The following is a 23,170-nucleotide window of genomic DNA, read 5'->3' as shown; positions in this document are numbered from 1 at the left end:
CCCCGCGGCGCAGTGCGTGTGGACGGGACGGATCTGGCGGCGGCGGCGGCTCGCCTCATCATCAGGGAAACCTGTAAAACATGCCGACTCATCTCAGGAAGTCGAGTTTGTCAGAGGAAGTGCCTGGGGCGATGTTGGTGGTGTCAGCTGGAGGTAAACCCGGGTTTGGACTGAACCAGAACCGAACTGAAGCCTTTATCAGCAGCTGGCTGTGCTTCGTCCTCTCCTGAGTGTTTTTCTCCTCTTATCAGCTGCAGCGTTGTGCAAGTTAACTGGTGCTAAGTTCAGATCCACAAATTAAAACTTGATCTTTCATTGCTGCAGTTCTTCCTCTAACTGACACTAAACGTGTTCACGCTTGTGTTTAAAGCACTCCAATTCAATAAAATCCACATTTTAATTGATTTTTATTAGAATCATAAACATCACACACACTTCAAAGACATCCCAGGACTTGCTGTTCTTCCCTTTGTCACATTTACACCTTCAGAAATGTTTTTATTTATATTCCAGCATAAACAGTTAAATGGGAAGCAATTTAGTTTTTTCGACAGAAAATGTTGGCGGTGACTGCTGGCTTTCAGTCGTGCTGCAGGGTGGCTCAGACTGAGCTGATAGTTCACAGATCCTCTGCTTTAACTAGGCCATCCTAGAAGCTTTAGTCGTTTCAGAACCAGTCAGGATGTGTGTTTGTCTTTGTCCTGAACGCTCCACGGTTTTCACATTTCAACCGTCCAGCTGCTGATTTGAGGTGAATGTCCACAGCATGCTGCTGCCACTACTGTGCTTTATAGTCCTCACACTGGTTCCTCCAAATGTTTGATCTTTCTTTTGTCCAACCATCAAGCATTTCATGTTGATATTAGTCATTTTTAACATATTGTTATTGGTCTGATAAGTACATTTTTTACATCGGCTCAGCAGAAACGAACCCGGTGGTATTCAGAAACTAATTTGTGATCAGATGTTTCTAATGTTTTACTTTGATCCAGAATTAAGATCTGCAGCTCATCCTGCTGATCTGAGGTTTGCTTTCACCTCCTTGGTGAAATCTCCGCTTATTTTCACATTAACATTTCTAAATATTAACTTGAATCTTTCACGATCTGTGAAAAGGTTTTGAGATGAAAAGTTGTTGCTCAGAAATGTTCAGTCAGGATGCAGAAGACAAAGCTGCTTCCCGACTCCACTTCCCCTTCCATCCACCCAGATGTGTCAAAGAGAGCGATTCTTTTCATTAGATAATCTGGAGACGGATGTGTTTTATATAACCGAGTCCAGCCAAAGGTAACTCCGAGACATTTTCTTGTAATGGACGGCAGATTAGATTAGGTTTTTTTCTCAGCCAAACTGCTGATATGAGGAAACCTGAGGGAAGAACTTCAGTCACAGTTTTCATGTTTATGAAAAATAGAAGCGCAGACTGAAACATATGCTGCTGTGTTTCAGTGCCTGTTTTCTCCTGCGCAGGTCGATCATGCACCTGCTGCAGAGTCCCACTCCCAGCATGCACAGCGGCGAACGGGACGGACTGACTGGGATCTCCCAGCAGCCGCTGAGGTTCTGGGAAAGCAGCGCTGCCGTTCTAATGACAGGGAATCCAGTTTGGTCGGATTTTTATGGTGGAAAATTACTGGCAGCGCGACTGCCGCGCCTCTGTCCTCATGAATGAGAGTTTATGTAGGCAGTCGGGCGAGTGTGTGTGGATCGTTAAAGACACATGGAGCTGCCAGAAAACACACGGCGCTTTCACACACTCCGCTTATCTCCAGCCGCTGATTCACGCCAGAGTCTTCAGGGTGATTAACAGCCTTGGAGCTTCCTGCTGGAGCATCGCTCAGTCTGAGGCTCATCAGGCTGCTACGTTAGCATCAGGCTAACCCTGAGCAGGAGCAATTCCTGCTGGTTAAGACTCAGTTTTACTCAATCTTTCACCATCTGTGAAAAGGTTTTGAGATGAAAAGTTGTTGCTCAGAAATGTTCAGTCAGGATGCAGAAGACAAAGCTGCTTCCTGACTCCACTTCCCCTTCCATAGTTCATCAAGATAAAACTATGTTTAGAACATATTTCTAGATACACTTATTTATTTTTTTGCATCTTAAATGCAAAATGTGAATTTTTCCAGTTTTGTTTTAATGACTCCTCTGGGAGTCTTTCTACGTTTCCGCCCAGTGTGGTGCAGGTTTTGTTTTGACGTGTAAGTGGCAGTGAGTCTGGAGGAGCAGGAGTTTTGACCGACTGAACCAGAAACCTGCGTCTCTGCGCTCTGCGGCCCCAGAGCCTCCTTGTTTACATACCGTGCTCCTGCAGATGAAAGAGGAGCCGGCGCCTCCTTCCATCTGGTTCAGACATGTCGGCAAACTGGCCGTCCAGCTCCAAACACCGAAACAAAGCCAGCGCTCGGGTAACCGCTACCTTTTAACCATTTAGCGTCCGCTATGCAGCCTCCAGAGCGGAGGATGTAAACGTAGCTGCAGTGGCTCCCCGTCCCTTGCGGCTGCTCACACACTCATGTGTTTCCTATTGAGGCTGCATGGAGCAGCAGCTGCAGCAATCAGCAGCCATGTGTGCTGCAGTCCTCCAGAATATTTTTAGTCTCACAGCGTTTATTTTTAGGGCCGACAAATTGGGATCTGCAAGTAACACTTGCTGGAGCGGAAGGTGGAACATTCCTGATCAGGAATCCCGTTCAGACGGATGGAGTAAAGCGGAATCCTTTAAGCCTGGTTTTGGTTTTAAAGCTGGATTTAGCTCTAATTTAATAACGTTTGTTAATCCAAACACAGGAATGATGCTTTTAAACAGACTAAGAACAATATCATATCGTTTCTGGGAAACGTTTCTTACTCAATATTTTAACTGGCGCTCCGGTTTATGTCGTCTAACTTTTCATTTTAAGGCAAAACAAGTCCATGAAAAGAGCTGAAGACGGCTTCCTGCTGCGCTGATCACATCAATATGCAAAGATTAGTTACAAGGAAATAAATGTGATCGTTTTGGGTCCAGTTGTGTCTATCATGAGCTAACAAGTTGAAAGGTTTTCATGAGGAACTCTTTCACATTTCTGTAAAGAGTGAATATTTTGGTACTTTTCTGGTGTTGAAGCCAGTAGCTCGACTTCTCCTGCCCACCATCAGCGTTTCAGTGGCTTTTGTGTTTAATGCTCGTGTTTCATTTATGAAACACAAGCAGACCTTGTGGAGAAAGCGAGGAGAAAGCAGAAATGAGGCCAGGACGGCGTTGAGGCAGAACGCAGCTTCCTGACTGGCAGGTTACTGGAGTTCATGTAAACTCGCTCTCTGACGACCTGAACAACCTGATTTCTGCTGTGTGAAATGTGAGCCGCTCATCTCTAATGATGTTTTTTGTTTTCTTTCTCTTTCATGGCTGACGATCCTCTTCCTCCCCACCATGCAGGTGTGACTCCCGTTTAGTCCTCACTGTTTCATCCTCGGCCGACTCTTGGTGTTTGTCGTCGTTGTATTCGGACTGCAGTCATGCACGTGTGCAGATTGTCCCCACCCTTCCTGTTTCTGCAGCAACATGCGGGAAGCTGCTTCACCTCCTGCGCCGCTCTGAGTTTGTCTAATATCACCAGAAAACAGAATTAGTCCAAGCAGTGAACCCTGTGTTGCTCCAACCTGTTGTTCATGTCGAGAAACTGAAATATTGGATCCAAATGATTCAACCAAACCTGGAGCTGCTTTGTGTATTTCTGTAAACAAATATTTTAAAAATAAAGAAGAAAAGAGAAAGTAATAAACCAAAGCTGATACAGGATAATTTAAATCAGGCTAAATTTAGTTTAGGAGCAGAAAATATTTAATAATTTTTCTGCAGTTTTTGCATATAAATTACACAATAAAGAGAAATCATCTGAAAATGGACATACGCACATTATCACTTTAATTATTAATGATATTAGTAATATTTGTAAAAAAATATTCATTTTGCTTATGTTACATGAGCAACTTAAATATTTAATATTATTTATATATTTTAATGTTTTGAAATTAGTTTTTAAAATATAAAAATATAGTTTTAATTTGATCTATTTTAACAATTTAATTGTATTAAGCATTTTCATAATATCTCTTAATATTGGAATAATATTTTAATGTATTTTCTTACATTTTAAAGTTTTAATATTAATTTTAAAATATATTTATATGTTTATTGATTGTAGTAATATTGCCATATAGTTTTAATAAGATAAATTTTTATAATTTTAATACATATAATTTTTAATAATAAATATTTTATAAATGTAATAATAACCACAACCTTTAGCCCTTGTTCTTGCTGCAGGATGGTGATAAACGTTGATATGAATCTTGCAGAAGCAGCAAACCTGCTGCAGACGTTTGTTGTTGCGTTTATCAGTATCTTGAGTTTCTGATGAATCATCTGGGTATTTTAATGACAGACGGCCATTTGCATAGAACTCTCACATTTCCCCGTTCAGGAGGTTTAACTTCCTTGAAGCTGTGAATTGTCGGCGTGCGCCCGCCGTCCCGCTCTGGTAGGAAGCAGGCAGCGTTAGTGGAAATGATGAACCATCGGCTGCCTTCGTGGAGAGTGTGTTTCACCACAGTGGCAGCTTCGGCGCCACCACTTCCGCCTCATGGCGCCCACAGCTGGTGAGAAGCAGCAGGCTCGTTTCAGGATTTTAAAGCTGCAGGCTGCTGCTGGTGGTGAACCGACGATGATGAATGGTTCGTCTCAAACCATCTTCACACTGGTGGAAGCTAAATTAATCACGTTCCTTATTTTTGTAACGCGGTGTTCGCGGTGGCCTCACCTTAAAGATGAGTGTGTAACCTGCGGCTACGGCTCAATCACGCCGTTGGTGATGTCAGTTTGCAGAAGCTCCGCTTGGTTTCTACGCCCACTGCTGAACTGAGGGAGGAAGCTTCTGAGGTCGGCTGGGATTTCCTCTGATTTAATAGATTTGAGCGCGACACGGCAGCGCGCGGAGCAGAGCAGCGCAGAACGGCCCGGTGGTACCGGGAAATGTCACTTCCACCTGAACTTATCTCACATGCAAAACAGCAGCTGAGAGCTGAGAGTGTCAGGAATCCATCCTGGGCTGATTTCTGCTGTGAGCCGACACGTAATCTCACTCCCATCGCTTTGGTTAAATAAAGCCTCAAATCACAGCAAACCTCATCTCTAATCACTTTACCTGAGGAAAAAACACACCTCTCGGTTTATTCTGTATTTGCTTACGGTTTTAAAATCACTTCTGAAGATTCAGATTTTTACCAGACTTGTAGAATCAAGCAACACAGTGCGACCCATCTGACAGCATGAAGTAGGCTGCAAGAGAACAGATACGAAACATGTAATCAAAACCATACTGTCACAAAAATGTCCATCATTTATTATCTAATTTCTATAAATCGGAAGCTCCGACATCATCAGACACAGCCGATGAAACTGATATTTATATTCTTTATGAATATAAATCTATAAACATTTGGTTTCTGTCAAGACGTAAAATAGGATGGAACAAATGTTCCATTTTATGAGACAATTTAATTTTACATAATTGGAGCTGTAGCAGACATAGTGCAGAGATTACACTAGAGTATATCAGGAACCAACACCAATGGATGGATCAAGCATATTCTAAGCTCTGGAGGCCTCGGTAAAGGTCAAAGGTCATGATTCAACAGCTAGAAAGAGAGACTGGGTAAAAATGGCCTCAGAACCATTTCTGACCCAGAAGAACACACAAGTCCGTCCCACATTTACCCAAAACATCTTGATGATCCCACAGATTTCTGAGAAACCATCTTTGGACCGAGTTTTGTTACATTTGGCACGAAACTAACATTTCAGAAACTGTTGATCACACAGTCATGCCGCTGCATGTTCACCCTGATAGACGGAGAGGAATCGATTCCTCGGGATCCACCAGAACCCGGTCAGAACTGCTAGCATCACTAAAACCTACAATACTCCTCTACCAATACCGAACAATATGCTGTTTTACTAGCTAGATCTCTGAAGGGATCATGGTTAGCCTGGGCTGCTGTTAGCTAACCATCCCAAAGCCTGATGTTTTCATGGAGACGGCTGTAAGTGGACAGTGATCACTGATAATGATCGGTCCACATGAATGAAAAGCAGTTTACCAGAGGCCTGCTCTGCTGTAAGCGTGTTAGAGAGGGACGCTGACGCAGACGAGTCTGCGGCTCCAACATGATCAGACACAGCCGATCAAACTGATAGAGTCTCCATGGAGGCCAGAAACAAATCAGCTCCTCCTGCGTTTGGCGCTGGCTTGGCTTTCGTGTCTGCTGCAGTTTGAGTTTTTAACACACAGGAACATGTTCAACACGTTGGTTTGAGGTGATCTGGTGGATCTATAGATCTGCAGATCACTGACTGCTACTATTGTTTTACTGATTTCACTTAATGCTGATCTAGTGAGAAGTTTAACTTCTGGTTAATTTCCCAGACTGGTTTTAACTTGCTGAGCAGCAAATGGACTCAGGAATTTGCTGACTAGGAGTTTGGTTTTTGCTTTCCTGACAGGAAGTCATTTACTGAAGGTTTAACTGGTTGTGTGAAAATAAAGATTCTTCTTTTTTACTTACTTTGAGTATTTTATCTCACAAGTCTTCCTACTCCTTCCAGTAAAGAGGATAGACTTTGATTGGGTTTTTACATCCCTTGGTTTACTGGCAGCTTTGTTGTTTTATTTATGGAAAATGTGTGTATTTGCAGAGTGTGTGATAAATAAAATGCAGTTTGAAAAGCTGAATTACCTCAACTCTGCTGGTCTGCAAACATGAACTCTCTGTTCGGTTGAAGGTAACTGGTGCTGTTTGAATGTAGATACAGGAAGTGGACGACCTCGACGAACTTTCTGTACAAATTACACACTTCATGTATCTGCCAATGAAAAGTGTTTAAATGTAGTTTTACTGAAAACTGTCCAAACTGCTCAGGCTGAAAGTGAGACCCACAGCAGACCCAGAAGCTGGACAGACGGCAGCCCTCACAGCTCCCTCCAGCTCCTGCTCTCATTAGTTATAAAACTCACTTCAGAGTACGTGTGTGTGTGTGTGTGTGTGTGTGTGTGTGTGTGTGTGTGTGTGTGTGTGTGTGTGTGTGTGTGTGTGTGTGTGTGTGTGTGTGTGTGTGTGTGTGTGTGTCTGGGGGGCTGTGTTTCCTGTCCTCAATGAGTCCATGGCACGACAGCGATAAGAGCGCCGGAGCTACATTATGTTTCCAACTCCATTACAGATTAGTCCCGATTGCTCCCCTCCTCATCCTCCCATCCTTTTCTCCTCCTCTTTCTTCTCCTCCTCCAATCAGCATTATAATATTCAGCAGCTCCAAACTGGAGAACATGTAATCATGCAAACCAGTGAAGAGCCAGACATCAGACTTTTTGGCAGCTGCTCACATTTTCTCTAGCAGTGTGTGTGTGTGTGTGTGTGTGTGTGTGTGTGTGTGGTGTGTGTGTGTGTGTGTGTGTGTGCTCCCAAAATAATGATGCTGAATGTTTTCGCTCTCTCTCTCTCGTCATCCTCTCCTCCGACGGTCTCCTTCCTCTCCATTTTCAGCTCAGGATGTCGGGGTTGAAAGTTCGCACGCGAAGCTGTGTGTGTGTGTGTGTGTGTGTGTGTGTGTGTGTGTGTGTGTGTGTGTGTGTGTGTGTGTGTGTGTGTGTGCGTGTACGTGCGTGCGTGTGTGTGTGTAGATGTTGAAAGTGAGCAGTAACTACGGTAAATTATCCGAATTTCCTACAGTTGTGTTGAAGTGAACAAAGAGCCTTCCTGATCATCAGACATGGCTCTCTCTTTTTTCTTTCTCTTTCTTTTTCCTCTCTTTCTTCTTTACGTTGTTGCTTTTATTATATCATTATTTTTCTCTTCTTTGCAGTTTTGTTCCGTTCTCTCTTCCCTCCTTTCCTTTAGTTTCTTCATTCCTTACATCCTTTCTTTCTCTTCTTCATTCCTGCCTTCCTCAGTTTTTTTATTGAACCTCCCTTCCTTTGTTTCTTCCTTCCTTCCCACCTTGTTTCCTTCCTCTAACTCTTCCATCTTGTTTTCTGAAGCCAGACGCTCATCTGATAATAAAACTAAAATTATAAAACATATTTTCTCAAGTTCTTCAGTTGCTTGACTAGAAAGACATCAGGACATTTTCTGGTCAAGACTCTTTAAGTTTCTCCAACTTTTTAAACTCAATGACAGACGTAGCACGAAGGTTAGCATCAGCAAAGCTTCTAATTTTATCTTGCTCCAAAGCTGAGCTGCCAAACTGGAGCCTGGCCCCTGAGGGTGGGACACACCTGCAGCGTGGAGCTAATCTCTGACAGCAGCCAGGAATTTTAATTCCTTGTTGGAGAGACACTGAGTGATGAAATCCGCTCAGTGAAGGAGAAGGAGTCCAGAGCTGGAGCTGCCCGCTGACAGATGGGTACGATCTGTACTGCTGACTCGAAAGTCACTTTGACGAGTGTATACATTCAACCTTATTGCTGCAGGTCTGGGGTCAGAGGTCAGGTGTGGGTGGGACTGTATTGTCAGAAAACAAAGCGAGCCGAATCATTCAAGTAAATAGTGTCTGAGATCCACCTGCAACCTGTTGGTAGATTAATCCTCCGCTGAGTGTGTTTGGGTTTGTGCACTAGCATGTCGAAGGTAATATTAATTATTAATATAATACAGAAGAACGTACTCGTAAATTATTAGCAGTATTATTGATCCTAAAAGGAAATTAAATGTTGTCACAAAGGTTTTTACAGTCGTGGAAAGATCTCCAGTAGCAGTCAGTCTTGCAACAAGTCTGAAAAAGCCTCTGACTTAAGACAGTTACTGTTTTGCTCATGACATGATAACGAATGAGACCATTTTCCACAGAAACACAAACACTGCTGATCCACCTCATTTGCTCTTGCTGCTCATCTGAGATAGTGGAGTTGGGATATAATCTGTGCCCAGTGTGAAGGCTGCATCCATGAAGCCCTCTGCGGTTTGGGGTCATAGTTCAGGTATTAATTTGGCTGATGAGATGCTAATCAGCTAATCAGTTTCATGTAGCAGAAAACGAGAACCTGTTGATGTCGTCTGCATAGTTAATCAGAGGTATCAGAAAAAGACTGAGTAAAGCTCGCTAATTAAAGATGGGCCCAAGAACTGCGCCCTGCGGAGCCCCTCAGGTCAGAAGAGAACATGTCTGTCCTGATTCAGAATCTCCTATCAGATGTGAGTCCACTCCAATAACCCAAAATACTGAGATGTTGATGTCCAGATGGCGGCATTCAGCTGCCGTTCAGGATTTCTCCATCTGCCTCAGACTCTGTTGTTGTTCTCCAGAGTGTATATTTAGTCGCCTGAAGTCGGGACCAACGCAGAACAGACGCTACCCTGTCATTTACTGTTGGGCCTCCAGGTTTGTAGCCGTATAATTCAGTGAGTGGTTGAGATTTTCAGGCAGAAGAGTCAGGTTAAAACTTTAAATTCTACTGTTTATAATTGTTTTTTCTTTGTCCTGAGAGGGAAAATGAAAAACCTGCAGCATCAACAGCTGATATATATTTATTGTCACGGGTGGGTGTGGAACTTTACCTCGGATCTGCAACTAAACAGGAAATCCATGCATGTGGAAAAATGTAAGAAATATTTGACCATTTAATGGTTTCTGGTGGTGCAGATCACTGCAGCTGTCACTGATCAAAGGGACGGGAGCCAAACAGGAAGTGGCACAGCAGATGAAGGATATTTAGATGATTTACAACCAGAGACCAACTCACAATCTGAAACCTGCCCGCGTTCATGTCCAGACCTGCGCTTCCTGCTCATGTGAGAGCGAAAGGCATGGAGCGAGCGCCGGTGATCCTGATCTCCTGTCATACTCCCGGCCCCCACCGCCTCCGTCATCCTGCAGCCCAAAGAGAGGCAGAACAATGGCTCCTTTCAGCGCTCCGATTTCAAAGTCAAAGAGAAACCACAAAGTGCAGGAGAGCCCGAGCTGGAAGACGGAGGGATGAAGGAGAGGGAGAGGCGAGGAGGCCTGCAGTTGGGGTCAACAAGTGCAAGAAGCGAGATGAAAAGCTAAAGCTGGAAAGTCTGAGAGCCTGAAGATGTTTCTCTGAAACGGGAAAAAGATGAAAACGCTTTGTCCAGAAATCTGACCGAGTTGTTCTCTAATTTAAGAAAAACATGTTTTGTTTGCTGAAAACCTTCAAAACACAAAAACTCATGTTTAGGTTTTTCTTCTAGGCCCCAAGTCTGCAGCCTGCGGCTCTTTGGATCTTACAAAATTACTCTTAATAACTCTGGTTAACAATGCAAAAGAATTAAGTTTTCAAAGTTTTTCTGCAATATTTGCATCGGATTTCCACAAAGAATAACAGTAAATGTACCAAAAATGTGCATTTAGGTCTGTTTTCTTTGGTATTAAAGGAATGCTTGTTTAGAAAAAAAAAACATCCTCTTTTATGTTCATCTTCATTTAAATCCTAAAATTAGAAATGAAATGCTGGAGTTGTCTTTGTGACATAGGCAGCTGTGAGTTTTATTTGGCCGACCTGAGAGCGAAATGTCTCTTTACAATTAAAAGGCTGCAGGCCTCTGATCTGGAGTTTTCTTCAATGTTCCTGAATTCTCTGTAGTTCTGTCATAACAGACCCAGAGGATCAGTTCTTGTTTGTGTCAGAGTTCAGGACCAGACGGGTCTTTTGATCAGCCAAATGAGTCTGGAGAGGAGCCGTACGCAGCGCTGCGGGGCCTCCTCTTCATCACAGAGCCGTAGAGGAGGATTTGGTTTCTGGTGCTTTATGACCGCTCTGGAGGTCAGCTGGTTCTGGTTAAATGGCGGTTCTGGAGCATGAAGTCAGTTTCTGCTCCAACAGAAGGAGAACTGGGCTTTTCTAAAGGCACCTGTGCTGCTTTCACTGTCCTCGCCTTTCACTTCTACCTGCACTCTTGTCCTCCATCAGAATCTTATCATTCCCTGTATTTTGTCCTCACCTGGTCTCCTGTTTGGTTGACCGAGTTTCTGCTAATTACTCACACCTGGATCAGACTCTATTCTTCTTGTCAGGCCTAAAATAGCTCAGGGTTGTTGTAATAACACAGAACCACTAAACCAAATGGCCTCCAGCTATGACTGTGTCGAGGCGCAGCGCTCTGAGCATGCCCGGACCAAAACCACTGTGAGGCAACAGCGAAACCCAAGACATGGAGAAAACAACACGTCGTCGCTCTCGCGCACCACATTCAGCTGCTCCTCGTTTGTTTGCATCTTCACATTATTTTTCAGACTTCCTCTTTCACTGAATGCGTCGGTCGTGTTGGGTTTCTGTTTGAAATGCGTCTCTCTTTGATTTCTAGAAGTTTTTGGTGTGTCATCAGGCGTTCCTGTGCTCTGACATCGCAGCGAATAAATCAAGAGGTTTTGTTTCCTGAGCATCACCAGTAATCAGCCACACTCTGAAAAGTGTGTTTGGATAACGATTACTATTCAAAACAAAAGCTCGAGTTTATTTTACTTAAGGGTGTAGGACACGTGAGCGGTGACCTAGATATTCGTATCACTGCTAAGTTAATTAAATTAAAGCCAGTTGTAAACAATAGAGAATAGGTCCGAGTACACAGCCTTGAGGTATCCCTTGTAAACCAGGGCTATAGAAAAGTGAGAACTACAACTATTTTCCAATACTTTTATTGTGAAGTGACTTTCTTAGGGTGGCGGTTTCTTGAACGTCATTTTGCTTTTCTCTATTCTGCAGTTGAAACATGAAAGGTTTCAAAATGGACCGTTTTAAAAATGAACAAGCTGGTTTCGGTTCAGATAATAATCTAAAAGATTGATTACTTAGTAATCGTAATAGTGACTCCTCAGCTCCAGAGCAACAACCTGTTAATATTCTGATTTAGAAACCCATGTTCATCTTCTTTATACGTTTTGTAGAAAAGTTTTCTAATATTGAAATCAATCTAGTTTTTTCTGCCTGTCTTCTATGAATTAAGTCCCTTAAAATCATATGTTTCTGTCATTACATCTCATTCATTTTATTATTAATATATAATTGTTTTTCATCAGAGATTTCATGACCTAATTAGCAGCGATTGGATCTAAAAAGTGTCTGATTCTAGACGTTTGGAGGCATGCTGGTGAAAACTATAAATCAGGTTTTCAGCTCTATAAAATCAGTTCTGAGTAAATAAAGACATAAAGCAGGTCTGAACACATCCAGTCATGAAGAAGAGCTGCAGCAGTGGGAAGACGGCCTGAGGACCGCTGAGGGGAAACAGCATCAAATCGATTGTTGCTCTTGAGTTTTGGCATAAATGGAGTTGAGTGGCGTGCGGAGCGCGCACTGGGAGCAGTAAAACATTTGAAAGGAAACTCCCTCTGAGCCGAGTCAGCGCGGAGGAGCATGGGATTAAAGAGAAGTGTGTTTTTATGTGATCTTTGCATGTTGTCGCTCCAGAGGAAGCCGGCGTGTTGACGATCACTCACGATTAGGTTGGGGAGACCTTTGTGGCTCGGAGTGGTCTGGGTGTGAGCTGGTGTTGGTGGGTGGTCGTTCAGCACTCAACATGTGTGAAAAGACAGAGCTGAGCTCTGGGAATGTGCAGCTCCATTAAGCACAGTAAGTGAAACATGCAGCAGCGTAAATCATCACAAGGAGCGTCACTTTTTCTGTCGTCCTAACAGGCAGGCCCTCTTGTCTCTAATGAGTTTCTGTCTCGGTTCCTGCGGCTGCCTTGGTATTCAGCTCCGGCTGTGTCATCATTTATCAAGTGTCCCTTTTCATATTTTGCTTTTGTGAATCAGAGAGTTGTGTAAGCGCACATGAATGTGGATTCCTTGGTATAAAATGTTAAAGTTGGCTCCTGCAGCAGGAAACTCCCAGTTACGAGATTTAAAGGGTGATTCTGGGACGCTTCCCTCCTTTGTGCTGTGGCTGGTTTTAGAGCAGGCCATCTGGTTGGTTGTTCCTGCCTTTGTAGCCGTCCACTATCACATTTTCTGGGATTACCGGAGCTCTGTGCGCTTCACAAGGGAACTGATTCCAGCGTTCCCTCTTCGTACAGTAGATTCTCCGTCCAAACTCAAAAAAAGCCTGGAAGAAGAAGAAAATACAAACTTCTCACACCTTTATCTTTCTGCTTTCTCTGCCTCTTTGAGGAGCAAATTCAATCACAACTTTGATTTGGCCCAAATTATTTTTTAGAATATTTAAGTATTTAAAGTATATAAAGTTATAAAATAGAAACAAAATGGATTAATACCCACTGAAGTACAGGACTGTCCAAGACATGCCGAATATTTCTGTCCAGTTTTTTTATACAAATATCTTATTACACTTGAAATAAGACGAAACTAATTTAAGTAACTTTTCAGACAGATATAGGAACTCGTTAATAATTGACTTTAAGAAAAATTTTTTCCACATTATCTGCCAATAAAACAAATATTTATAAAATCAAGAGTGAGTTATTATTGACATTTTCTACCTTTTTGTCTCTTTTTATAGTCATAAAACTGTTTGATGTTGGAAAAGATAAGAAAAGCCAAACTGCTGAGTCATGTTAAAACCACAGCCTCAGAGAATGCTGACTCAGCGGTCGCCCTGGGGATCCCCCACCTGTTTTCATCAGAGGACCAGGAAGCAGCAGGCCTGAATTAAAACCTCAGATTTGCTTGGTTTAAATTACTAGCCTGATTTTAAATGTTCCCAATCTGAAAAAGCAGAACAGGAAGAGGAACGGCTGTAATAATGTGAATAAATGTGCTTCCATTGTTTACGTTTGGCAAAATCATCACCTTAAGGAGTTTATTTGCCGTATATGTCAGTGTCTCTTCTTTTGGATGCCTCTGTTAAAAGTGTCTGGATTTTTAAAAAGCCACATTTTTGTGTTTTGAGTCACAAAGGCCTCGGTGTGAAGCGTTTCCTCCAGAGTCTGAGCTTGTCAGACCTAATCACTGTGAGTGTCTGTTGTTTTTTAAAGGACTTATAATCTCCGGGTTTCCATCCACTGCCTCCAAATTACACATTTCATTCCTTCAGGATTGTTTCCATCGGTGGCGATGTGCCTCCCGATCGATGGGGTGTCTCTGTGAGCCTCGCAGGCCTCCGTCCACCACTTCACACGCAGCCGTTCTTCCCCCAAAAAGTCCCCTTCCCTGCTGAGTTCAGATCGGCGAGTCCAACGGGTAATTTTGCGGCTCCGCCTGTTCTCCTCGTTTGGCCTCTAGAGGAGCGGCGTTGGATTTCAGAGCTCTCACTCTGCAGCTGCAGCTTTCCCTTCTCTTTAGTTTCTCCTCCATCATCCATCTGAGCTGCTTTCCGTCTCCCAGCCCGCCTGCTTCCTCTCTGAGGATATTTTGAGCCGTTATTTTCTCCGCTGTTATTGAGTCGCTCTGTCTGTGTGATAAGAGGAGGAAGAGATGCAGGAAGCATCAGGCTGCTCCTCCCTGATAGATACATGCAGACAGATTAAAGCTCTTCCCTTTGCTCCATCAGCTGAAGGTTGATCAACATTAAAGATGTTTGTGTTTTTCTCCTGCAGCCGTCTTGAAAACCGGCCCGAACGGCTCCGGCTGGAACGGCGAGCGGGAGCTGCTGTTTGGAGGAAACGTCCAGAGCGCCGCGCCGCCGTCGCTCTCCACCGCCTTCTCCGCAGTGACCACCTCCATCGACGGAGTCAGCATCTCCGAGGGAGACCTGCTGCTGCAGGTTTGGCTTTGCCTCAGAGCTGCAGCTCAAAGGTGATTGGCTCAGAGAGCAACCATGCCTCCTCTCTGCCTGCAGGCGCTGAACGGCTTTGTGTTGGTGGTGACGGCTGAAGGTTACGTCTTCTACACGTCGCCCACCATCCAGGACTTCCTGGGCTTCCACCAGGTACAACACAGCAGCTGCCGCAAATATGCATCCCTCATGTTCTGCTAAATCATTCACTTTTTCATTGTTTTCACATGATAGTCACAAAAATTACAATACTCCAAATTACTGTTGGAAAATAGCAGCAGGCCGAGCACAGACCCTGGAGGAACGCCTTTCCTCACAGCAACATCTCAGATCATCAGGAAGACATCAGTCAGTCAGCCCTGATCACCACACATCCTCCACCGTGCTCATCAATTCACAGGAGAAGCTTTCTCACATGTTCACCGTTAATTTCACCCACCAGGAGAAACTCAGTGTTTGGCTCAGTTAAAGTCCAAAATCATTACTTCCTCCAAACATAAATGCACAGATTAGAGTTTTAAACAACTTTTAGCTGTTTTGTTTCCATCAGAACTCTAAAAACAAGTGTTTTCTCTGGTTGCGTGGCAGATGAAGGACGACACGCTGACTGACACACACACACACTCCGACACACACTCCTACTGAATCGCATGAGAGTGCGTGAGAACCGAACCTCTTTGTCGGCTCTGAACTCTTGACTCGTAAACACATCCGTTTGAACCGGGGTTAAACTTGTCTGCAATCTGAGGCTCGGGGTGGGGGACAAAAACTGTTCCCGGGGGGAAACACGTGGTTCTCACACACACAACACAGTGTGTGTTTTCAGCTGATCCAGGAAGTCTGCAGCAGCAGCTGCAGCAGCAAACCAGCTGCTGTGGTGATTAGTTTCAGCTCTTCTGGAGCTGATCTGAGATCTGCTGAGGAGGAGATGAAAGCAGGAACCAAACTCTGTGTTTTAGATGTTTAGCACGCAGACACCAGGGGGTCATATGTTTCAGTCACAGAAACATATGACTGATTTGTGTTGTTGTCATTCAGTCGGACGTCGTCCACCAGAGCGTGTTTGAGCTGATCCACGCAGACGACCGCGCGCTCTTCAGACGGCAGCTTCACTTCTCCTTCGACCCCGACTCAGACGGCTCTGAGAGTCCCAGTGAGTCTGACACAGGATGACGCACCTGAACGCCTCACACACACACACACACACACACACACACACACACACACACACACACACACACACACACACACACACACACACACACACACACACACACACCATTCATCCTCCGAAAGTCCCAGTAAGTCTGACAACGTAACTGAACCGTTCATCCTCTCTTTGCTGTTCAGTGTTTCCTTTTACAGCCACAGTACTTAATTAATGACTTCCCATTGATTGCATTTATTTTTGGTGTTTAGTTGTTTTTTTTGTTGTTTAGCAGAAACTCGTCTGTTCTTCAGCTTTGAATCTGTTTTGTGTTTAGTTAAAATGTTTTCTTTGTTTTTCCAGTGTTCGTTCTGCTCTTCCAACCAGCCTTGTTTTGTTTGTTTTTCTATGCTTGTAATTTCCTTGTTTTACATAAATTTCACTCTGATTCATGGTTATGTTTCAGAGTTTTCTCTCTGTGGGTCGGAGATGCAGCTCAGAACCACTTTGATGTATCTCTCTTTTTCTGTTTTTGTGGAAGCAGGTTTAGTTTGACAATCGTTTTTGTTATTTTGGTGATTTTAGTTTTGTTTACTTCGGTTTTGCTTCTTCTAAGTTCTTTTTTTAAATGATGTTTGCTTCTTTAGCTGTAGTCCTTCTTGTTGTTGCTCACTTTGCTGTTTTGCTTCTCTTCTTTTTTTTAGTTTGTTTTGTAGGTTTTATTGTTTTTACACGGTACTCTGCAGAAAAACGTCAGGTTTTTTCAAGTGTAATTCTAGTTTGAAGCTTCCTGACTGTATTGTCTGCTCTCTCGCCATCCAGGTGAGCAGAACAGCACTGACATCAGCACCAACGTGGTGGCCTATGACCTCCAGACCATCCCTCCTGAGAACTCGTCCTTCCTGGAGAGAAACTTCTGCTGTCGTTTCCGCTGCCTCCTGGACAACTCGTCTGGTTTCCTGGTAGGACTTTCCTCCTTTTCTTCCTGAAGCCGCCGTGCAGATCGTCGCTCTGAGCTGCTTCTCTTCGTCCTCAGGCTCTGAACTTCCGCGGCCGGCTCAAGTTCCTCCACGGTCAGAACCGGGTGTCTGAGAACGGGTCGCTGGTTCCGCCTCAGCTGGCTCTGTTCGCCATCGCAACGCCGCTGCAGCAGCCGTCCATCCTGGAGATCCGCACTAAGACGCTCATCTTCCAGACCAAACACAAGCTGGACTTCACGCCCATCGGCATCGACGGCAGGTGAGTTAAAACATCGTCGGGACGCCGCTGCAGGAAGCTGACGTGTTTTTGTGTCCGCAGAGGGAAGATCGTTCTGGGCTACAACGAGGTGGAGATCAGCATGAAGGGTTCAGGCTACAGCTTCATCCACGCCGCCGACATGATGTACTGCGCCGACAAGCACATACGAAGTAAAACGAACTAAAAACTGCTAAATATTCCAGGACAATTCAGATCATTGTGGAACCAGATGTTCCTGTAAAGTAAAAGCTCAATTCTGATACAGATTGAGAAAAATTGATTTGTTTAACAGAAATACATTTTGGCAAATATTGAAAGTTTCATAAAAATGGATCAATTCTAAATGCTGATATATTTATTAAAATTTTATAAATATTTAAAGTTATTTTATAAACATTGATTATTTTTATGCATATTGATACATTATCATCATACACTTGTTTTTTAGTATAAATATTGATCAAATTTTATAAAAATTCTCATGTCTGACATTTTTATAGATACTGAATATTTTGATTTAAAAATGGTGACTATTGATAATTTTCAGAAATGTTGATACATTTAGTTGAGTACGGATATATTTGAATAAATAAGGGTGTTAGTTTGTAGATATTGATACCTGGTGCATGTCAGTAGATGTATCCTGATGAATGTGTAATAATTGATGGTGATTAATTAAATGGTGTTTCTTGTCTGCAGTGATGAGAACCGGAGAAACCGGCTTCACCTTCTTCAGACTGCTGACCAAAGATCGGCGCTGGGTCTGGGTCCAGTCCAACGCCCGGCTGGTCTATAAGGACGGGCGGCCAGAGTTCATCGTGGCGCGGCAGCGAGCGTTGACGTGAGTCCTGGTCCGGACCGGAGACTCGGACTTGTCCGTGGATCTGCTCCTGACCCGGCTGGTTTTGTCGCTCTGCAGGAACGAGGAGGGGGAGGAGCAGCTGCGCCTGCGCCAGCTGCAGCTGCCCTTCAACTTCGCCACAGGCGAGGCGCAGCTGTACGATCTGCCGCTGAACCTGGAGAGCCTGGACGTCCCGGACCTCTGCTCCGCGCCCAAGCTCCGGAAGACGGAGGCAGAATCTACCAACTCCCTGCTGGGCTGCCTGCTGAGCCAGGGCTGCGCGGCCTACTGCAAGCACGAGAACCCCAACGGCATCGGCATGCTGAGCGACGTGGCGTTCCAGGACACGCACGCCACCGTCAGCGTCCCCCAGGAGCTGCAGGCGGAGCCGGCGCCCAGCGTGCCGCTGCTGCGCATGGACCCCACCATCCAGGACATGGTGGAGACGCTGGAGCAGCTGTTCGGCGACGCGGACTTGGTCGAGGCCGTGGACGTCGGGCCGGAGGAGCTGCAGAGCTGGGAGAACTCTCTGATGAACTTCACCGCCTGCAACCAGGTGTTCAAGGACGACCTGAACGACATCCTGAGCAGCGACATCCTGACCTACGTGGCAGAGCAGCTCCAGAGCGAGGGCGGCCTGGCCTTCCCCGAACCCCAGAACCACAACCCGGAGCTGGCCGGGCAGCAGGACTTCAGCTGGCCTGTCCAGAACCAGAACCAGATCCAGAACCAGATCCAGATGCAGCCGCCGCCTCTCTCTGGGACGGCCAAGCTCAGCCACCTGGACTTCCCTCAAACGGCTTCTGCTGAGCTCAACCTGGGCCTGCAGGTTCCGGTTCCGTCTTCCCTTCAGCTGGGCAGCGCCTCAAACGTGACCTTTAACCCTTCGTGTCGTCAGCACCGGGTATTTAAAAGCAGCCCTGCAGAGTTAACGGATCCAGACCAGAAAGCGGGCGGAACCGTCAACCCAGTATTTATCTTTAAAGGCTCTCAGTGGGGTGAGTCGGGCCCAGCCCAGAACTTTGTGGAACCCTTCGCCCCGAATATTTCAAGCGACGTTCAGCCGCCGCTGTCTGGGTTCCAGCCCAACCCCACCATCCAGAACGCCTTCAGAACCCCCGAGCCCGCCCCGTTCCCCGACCAGCTGGACTGCATGTTCAGAACCGCCGCCGCTCCGCTTCCCAACGGCGTCCATCACGGCCAGGGCAGAACCGACCCGGACTCCTTCCAGATGCCGGCCAAAGCCGCCTGCTACTACCAGGCGCTGCCTATGGGCGGCGCTGTGGCGGCGGCGGCGCTGCCACCGCATAAAGAGGCGGCGCTGACCTACCAGGTCAAGTCCAACGGCCGGACAATGCAACAACACTTTCTACACTTCAGTGAAAACACAAAGGTTGACTCCTTCTCCTTCTTACTTTGACTAGGACAACAACCACAAAAATATGAAAAATAAATTACTGGATGTTTATGTAAAACTGGGGTACGGAACCTCAATAGGGACAAAATTACAAAAATACTTCATGGAATCATTAATTAGATAATTATTTTACACAGAAATGTGATTAAATTGTTAAAATTCAAACCTGCTGATGCAGAAAATGAATTAATTATGTATTTATTTTTTTGTGGTTCCATCATGAATTTATTTGATCAACGTCGGGGGGCGGGGCTTATAGTGGCGTTTTCCCATCAGCCCTTTGGAGAGACTTTGCAGTTACTAGGACACAACGATTTATGATGAATAATTAATTTTATGTTCAGTTCAACTTTAAAGAGATTTTTTTTATATCTTTAATTTTACAAATAATGTCTAAAATAAATGAGGAGAAAAACTAAAACGTAAAACCACAGCAGTCAGTCAGGATTGTTTTTATTTTATTTTGTTTCACATTTACAGCACCAGTCACATTAATTAGTGTTTTTTTATCAATAAACTGCACACAGTATCTGCATTGAATCATATTTTCATATTAATTGATATTTATTGATGCACATTTGTGTAGAAGAATAGTAAATAGCGAAACTTACAGGTATTTAGCTCCCCCTGCTGGTCAACATCTGCTAAGCTTTCTAGATTAAATCTGGACTCTCAGCTTTATTACCCAAATAATTCTGTTGAATCAGGAAAATACAAACTTTACCACAGGTTTCCTGAACCGATGGCTCAGTTTCGGGTCGTTCCAGGTCTCTGAATCGATGTGTTTTGTCTCCACAGATGGACAACCATCCCATCATTGGGAACGGAGGATTCCCCTTCACCTCGCTGCCCAACGGGAAACCCTGCCTGACAGAGAACAAATAGGACCGCCCAGACGCCTGGACTCCAACCTGGACTGAAACTCGGACTCATCCGTGGAAACCTTAAAGCCTGGAGCGACTAACGAGGGTTCGACTGAAGAACAGGCGAAGGACAAGTTCAGCTTTGGTTCAGGTTTGGTGGTGTTGGCTCGAGAAGACAATCAGGACTCATAACAGCTGGAGAAATATTTCCTCTTTTATAGGACTTATTAAGCAATTTGGATGATCAGCATCTATTACCATCTCAATGCTTCCTCATATTGGAATTAGGAGTCTTCAAATTAACCATAAAAAAGGAAGAAAAATGTTTTGAGTCATTTTCCTTCACATTTAAGAGTGAGAAGCAACATAAAGTCGTGTGGAGTGTTCATAAAGCATTAAAACATTTATTTAAAACACTTTTTGTCGCTGGTGATGCACACGGGCAGTTTGAGGTGGTTGGAAGTGAATTTAAGTAAAACGGGACCGAATGCGAGCAGTTTGGTTCACCACAAGGGGGCAGGAGTTACAAACCTGAGTGACTCAATCTAAACCAACGCCTAGTGGCCAGATGTGGTATTGCGCTCCAGACCCATTTGTTGCTCATTTTATCCGCATTTTAAAAAAAGAAAACGACGGGAACACTGAACCAGCCGCGTGTTTTTCCCACTGTCGTGTTCAGCGCACAAATGTTCCGCTCCGACCCGAACGCCGAGCCGGGTCCGCCATCACTGTTTCCATGTTTGGCTGCTGTTCTAATCCGTCTCCATTGAGGTCATTTCAACTGTCACGCAGCGGGGAAGATTTGCTTTGCAAGCAGACGGGACATAACATGAAACCATGAACATAAACGCACAACAGAGTGACGTCAGCATCCTACTACGAGCCTGGAAGTCGAGTGGATTCAGTGAAAACAGCTGCTTGTTTGTATATTTTAAAGCTTTGTCTCTGAGCCAGATCTTTCTCTTTCTGTCATTTTAGTTTATTTTACTTGTTTCTTCTGATGTTTTGCTCTTTTCTTGTCAGGGGGGTAAAATACGACGGTGCCTTAAACTGATGGAGCTTTAAAAAGAAAAGAAAAGATTTGAAAAAGGGAAAATATTTTAAAATTGACCAAATTTATTAGTTTAAAGCCAAACGTTGAGATTTGTTTCACTTTAAGATGTTTAATTTGCCAAAGCACAGAAATATTTAGTTTTAGATTCCTGGAGCCACTTTATGAAACGGGCACAAATTAAAACTTTAGCACTTAATTTTTAAAGAGTAACTCTCGCTGCGATCTGTTTGCACTAGATTTAAAGATGAAAGTTTATTTTAGCAAGGCTCACATTCTCCTCTTTCTCCACATCCTTAAACCCGTCCAGCAGCAAAACACAGAAGTAAGACAGTGTAAGGCAGCTAATGTATATATAAGGAAATAAATGGAAAATGTCATTCATAGATGCCTTTTAATTGACTTAGTTTTAATAATTCAGCCCAAACTGAGCCAACTTTAGTAGCGCTTCTTCCAGAATAAGAAAAACGAATCGTTTTCATCAGATCTTAGAGGAAACAGACTTGAATTCAACCAAACTTTTGTAACCAAAGCCATCAAAGAAGCTTTACTCCTGAGGATACCAAAGGGAATGGAACATAATTAACATTTTCCATCAACATTTAGGCTTCAATTAACCATTTTTAAAACATTTTAACCACAAAAACACGCTCAGGTCTCACTGAAAGTTTATCCAATCTGCTCCAGGTTTCCTGTTGGTTTAAATGTTTTGCACAAGGCAGACATGGAACTCTGGGAAATGTAGTTGTCCTGCATTCAGCAGCTTCTGGAAATGAATGAAACTCCCTGAACGTTTGGAGTTCAGATTCAGTTAGAAATCCAAACCCAGCATGAAGCGCTTCATCCTCAGTGCCTTTGTTTCACAAAGTATTCTTTGTATAGAGATATAAATATATATTGTTACTCGCTCTTACACTATAAAAAGTCTTTAAGATTTGACCTGTATGCTTCAGACCTAAGGAAGCCTCCATTATGCAGTATCTAACTGTTTGTACATACATTCATAAGTATAATCATTCATATATCCTGCATTGTAATAATGTAATGCCTTTGTTTGACCCACGCCTGTTATTTTGTACATTTTCTGCACAGCTCATGCATAACCTCCTGCTCTCGTGTATTTTTGGCTTCTCTGCTTCGTTGTGTCTCAATATTTGACCTTTAAATCTGTATCTGAGTGTTTGAGTCAGACTGTAAATCTCCACCATATTAAAGGTGATCTGATCACTGCAGATAGTCTCAGGGTTTTATTTTAAATCCGAACCAGAACTGGGTCGGATCTGGATCTTCTGAAACTGGAGCAGAAATGAGCTCCGGTCCAGATCCGGCTGCTCAGCGCGATCAGGACCGATCAGGAGGGATTACGCAACTATTGATCATTTTATTTACAGTTTAGTTTGAATATGTAAATGCTACCTATGGTTGCACGGTGGTGCATTCAAGTACATCTCGTACACTGGATTGTCCAAATATCAACACAACTCCAAAGTGGTTTAAACTTTTGTTTTGCAGGTTTACACACTTTATTGATTATTTCTAATTAATCAAACCAGTTAATGAAATATTATTCCTCATCCAGCTCAACGTTTGCTCTGATTTCTCCAGCTTCGTTATCTAAAAATGTATTATTTAAAAAAAAAACTAATCTAAAATGTACATAAACAGGTTGAGTGTGATGGTCTCCTGTGTCCACCAGGTGGCAGTGCAGCCACTTTAAGGCAGTTGTGGCATTAAAGTTCAACCTTTAATGGTTTCCCATTATTTCCAGCTGCACCAGTCATGAAGCTGCCACCACCGTGCATCACTGCAGGAACATTTGTGTTATTTTGGTACCTGGTAGTTTGGAATAATTATTCTAAACTACCAGTGATTATTATAGTAATAGA

General features: G+C 43.9%; 1 protein-coding gene across 1 annotated transcript in view; it reads left to right on the top strand.

The window, feature by feature from the left end:
• Positions 1-22,516, top strand: part of LOC129353491 (aryl hydrocarbon receptor-like) — a 38,110-nt gene extending 15,594 nt beyond the window's left edge. The window contains exons 3-11 of the mRNA XM_055022840.1: positions 14,548-14,714; positions 14,790-14,879; positions 15,765-15,879; positions 16,696-16,835; positions 16,910-17,112; positions 17,173-17,282; positions 17,812-17,953; positions 18,032-19,346; positions 20,169-22,516. Coding sequence (XP_054878815.1) covers positions 14,548-14,714; positions 14,790-14,879; positions 15,765-15,879; positions 16,696-16,835; positions 16,910-17,112; positions 17,173-17,282; positions 17,812-17,953; positions 18,032-19,346; positions 20,169-20,255 — 2,369 coding nt within the window. The 3' untranslated portion in view covers positions 20,256-22,516. The remainder of the gene's footprint in view (positions 1-14,547; positions 14,715-14,789; positions 14,880-15,764; positions 15,880-16,695; positions 16,836-16,909; positions 17,113-17,172; positions 17,283-17,811; positions 17,954-18,031; positions 19,347-20,168) is intronic.
• Positions 22,517-23,170: the final 654 nt, after the last annotated feature.

Source organism: Poeciliopsis prolifica, unplaced genomic scaffold (assembly GCF_027474105.1).
Source record: "Poeciliopsis prolifica strain line A6 unplaced genomic scaffold, Auburn_PproV2 SCAFFOLD091, whole genome shotgun sequence".
NCBI lineage: Eukaryota > Metazoa > Chordata > Actinopteri > Cyprinodontiformes > Poeciliidae > Poeciliopsis > Poeciliopsis prolifica.
The sequence above is the reverse complement of the archived record's forward strand: the minus strand, read 5'-3'. Positions and strand labels throughout refer to the sequence as shown.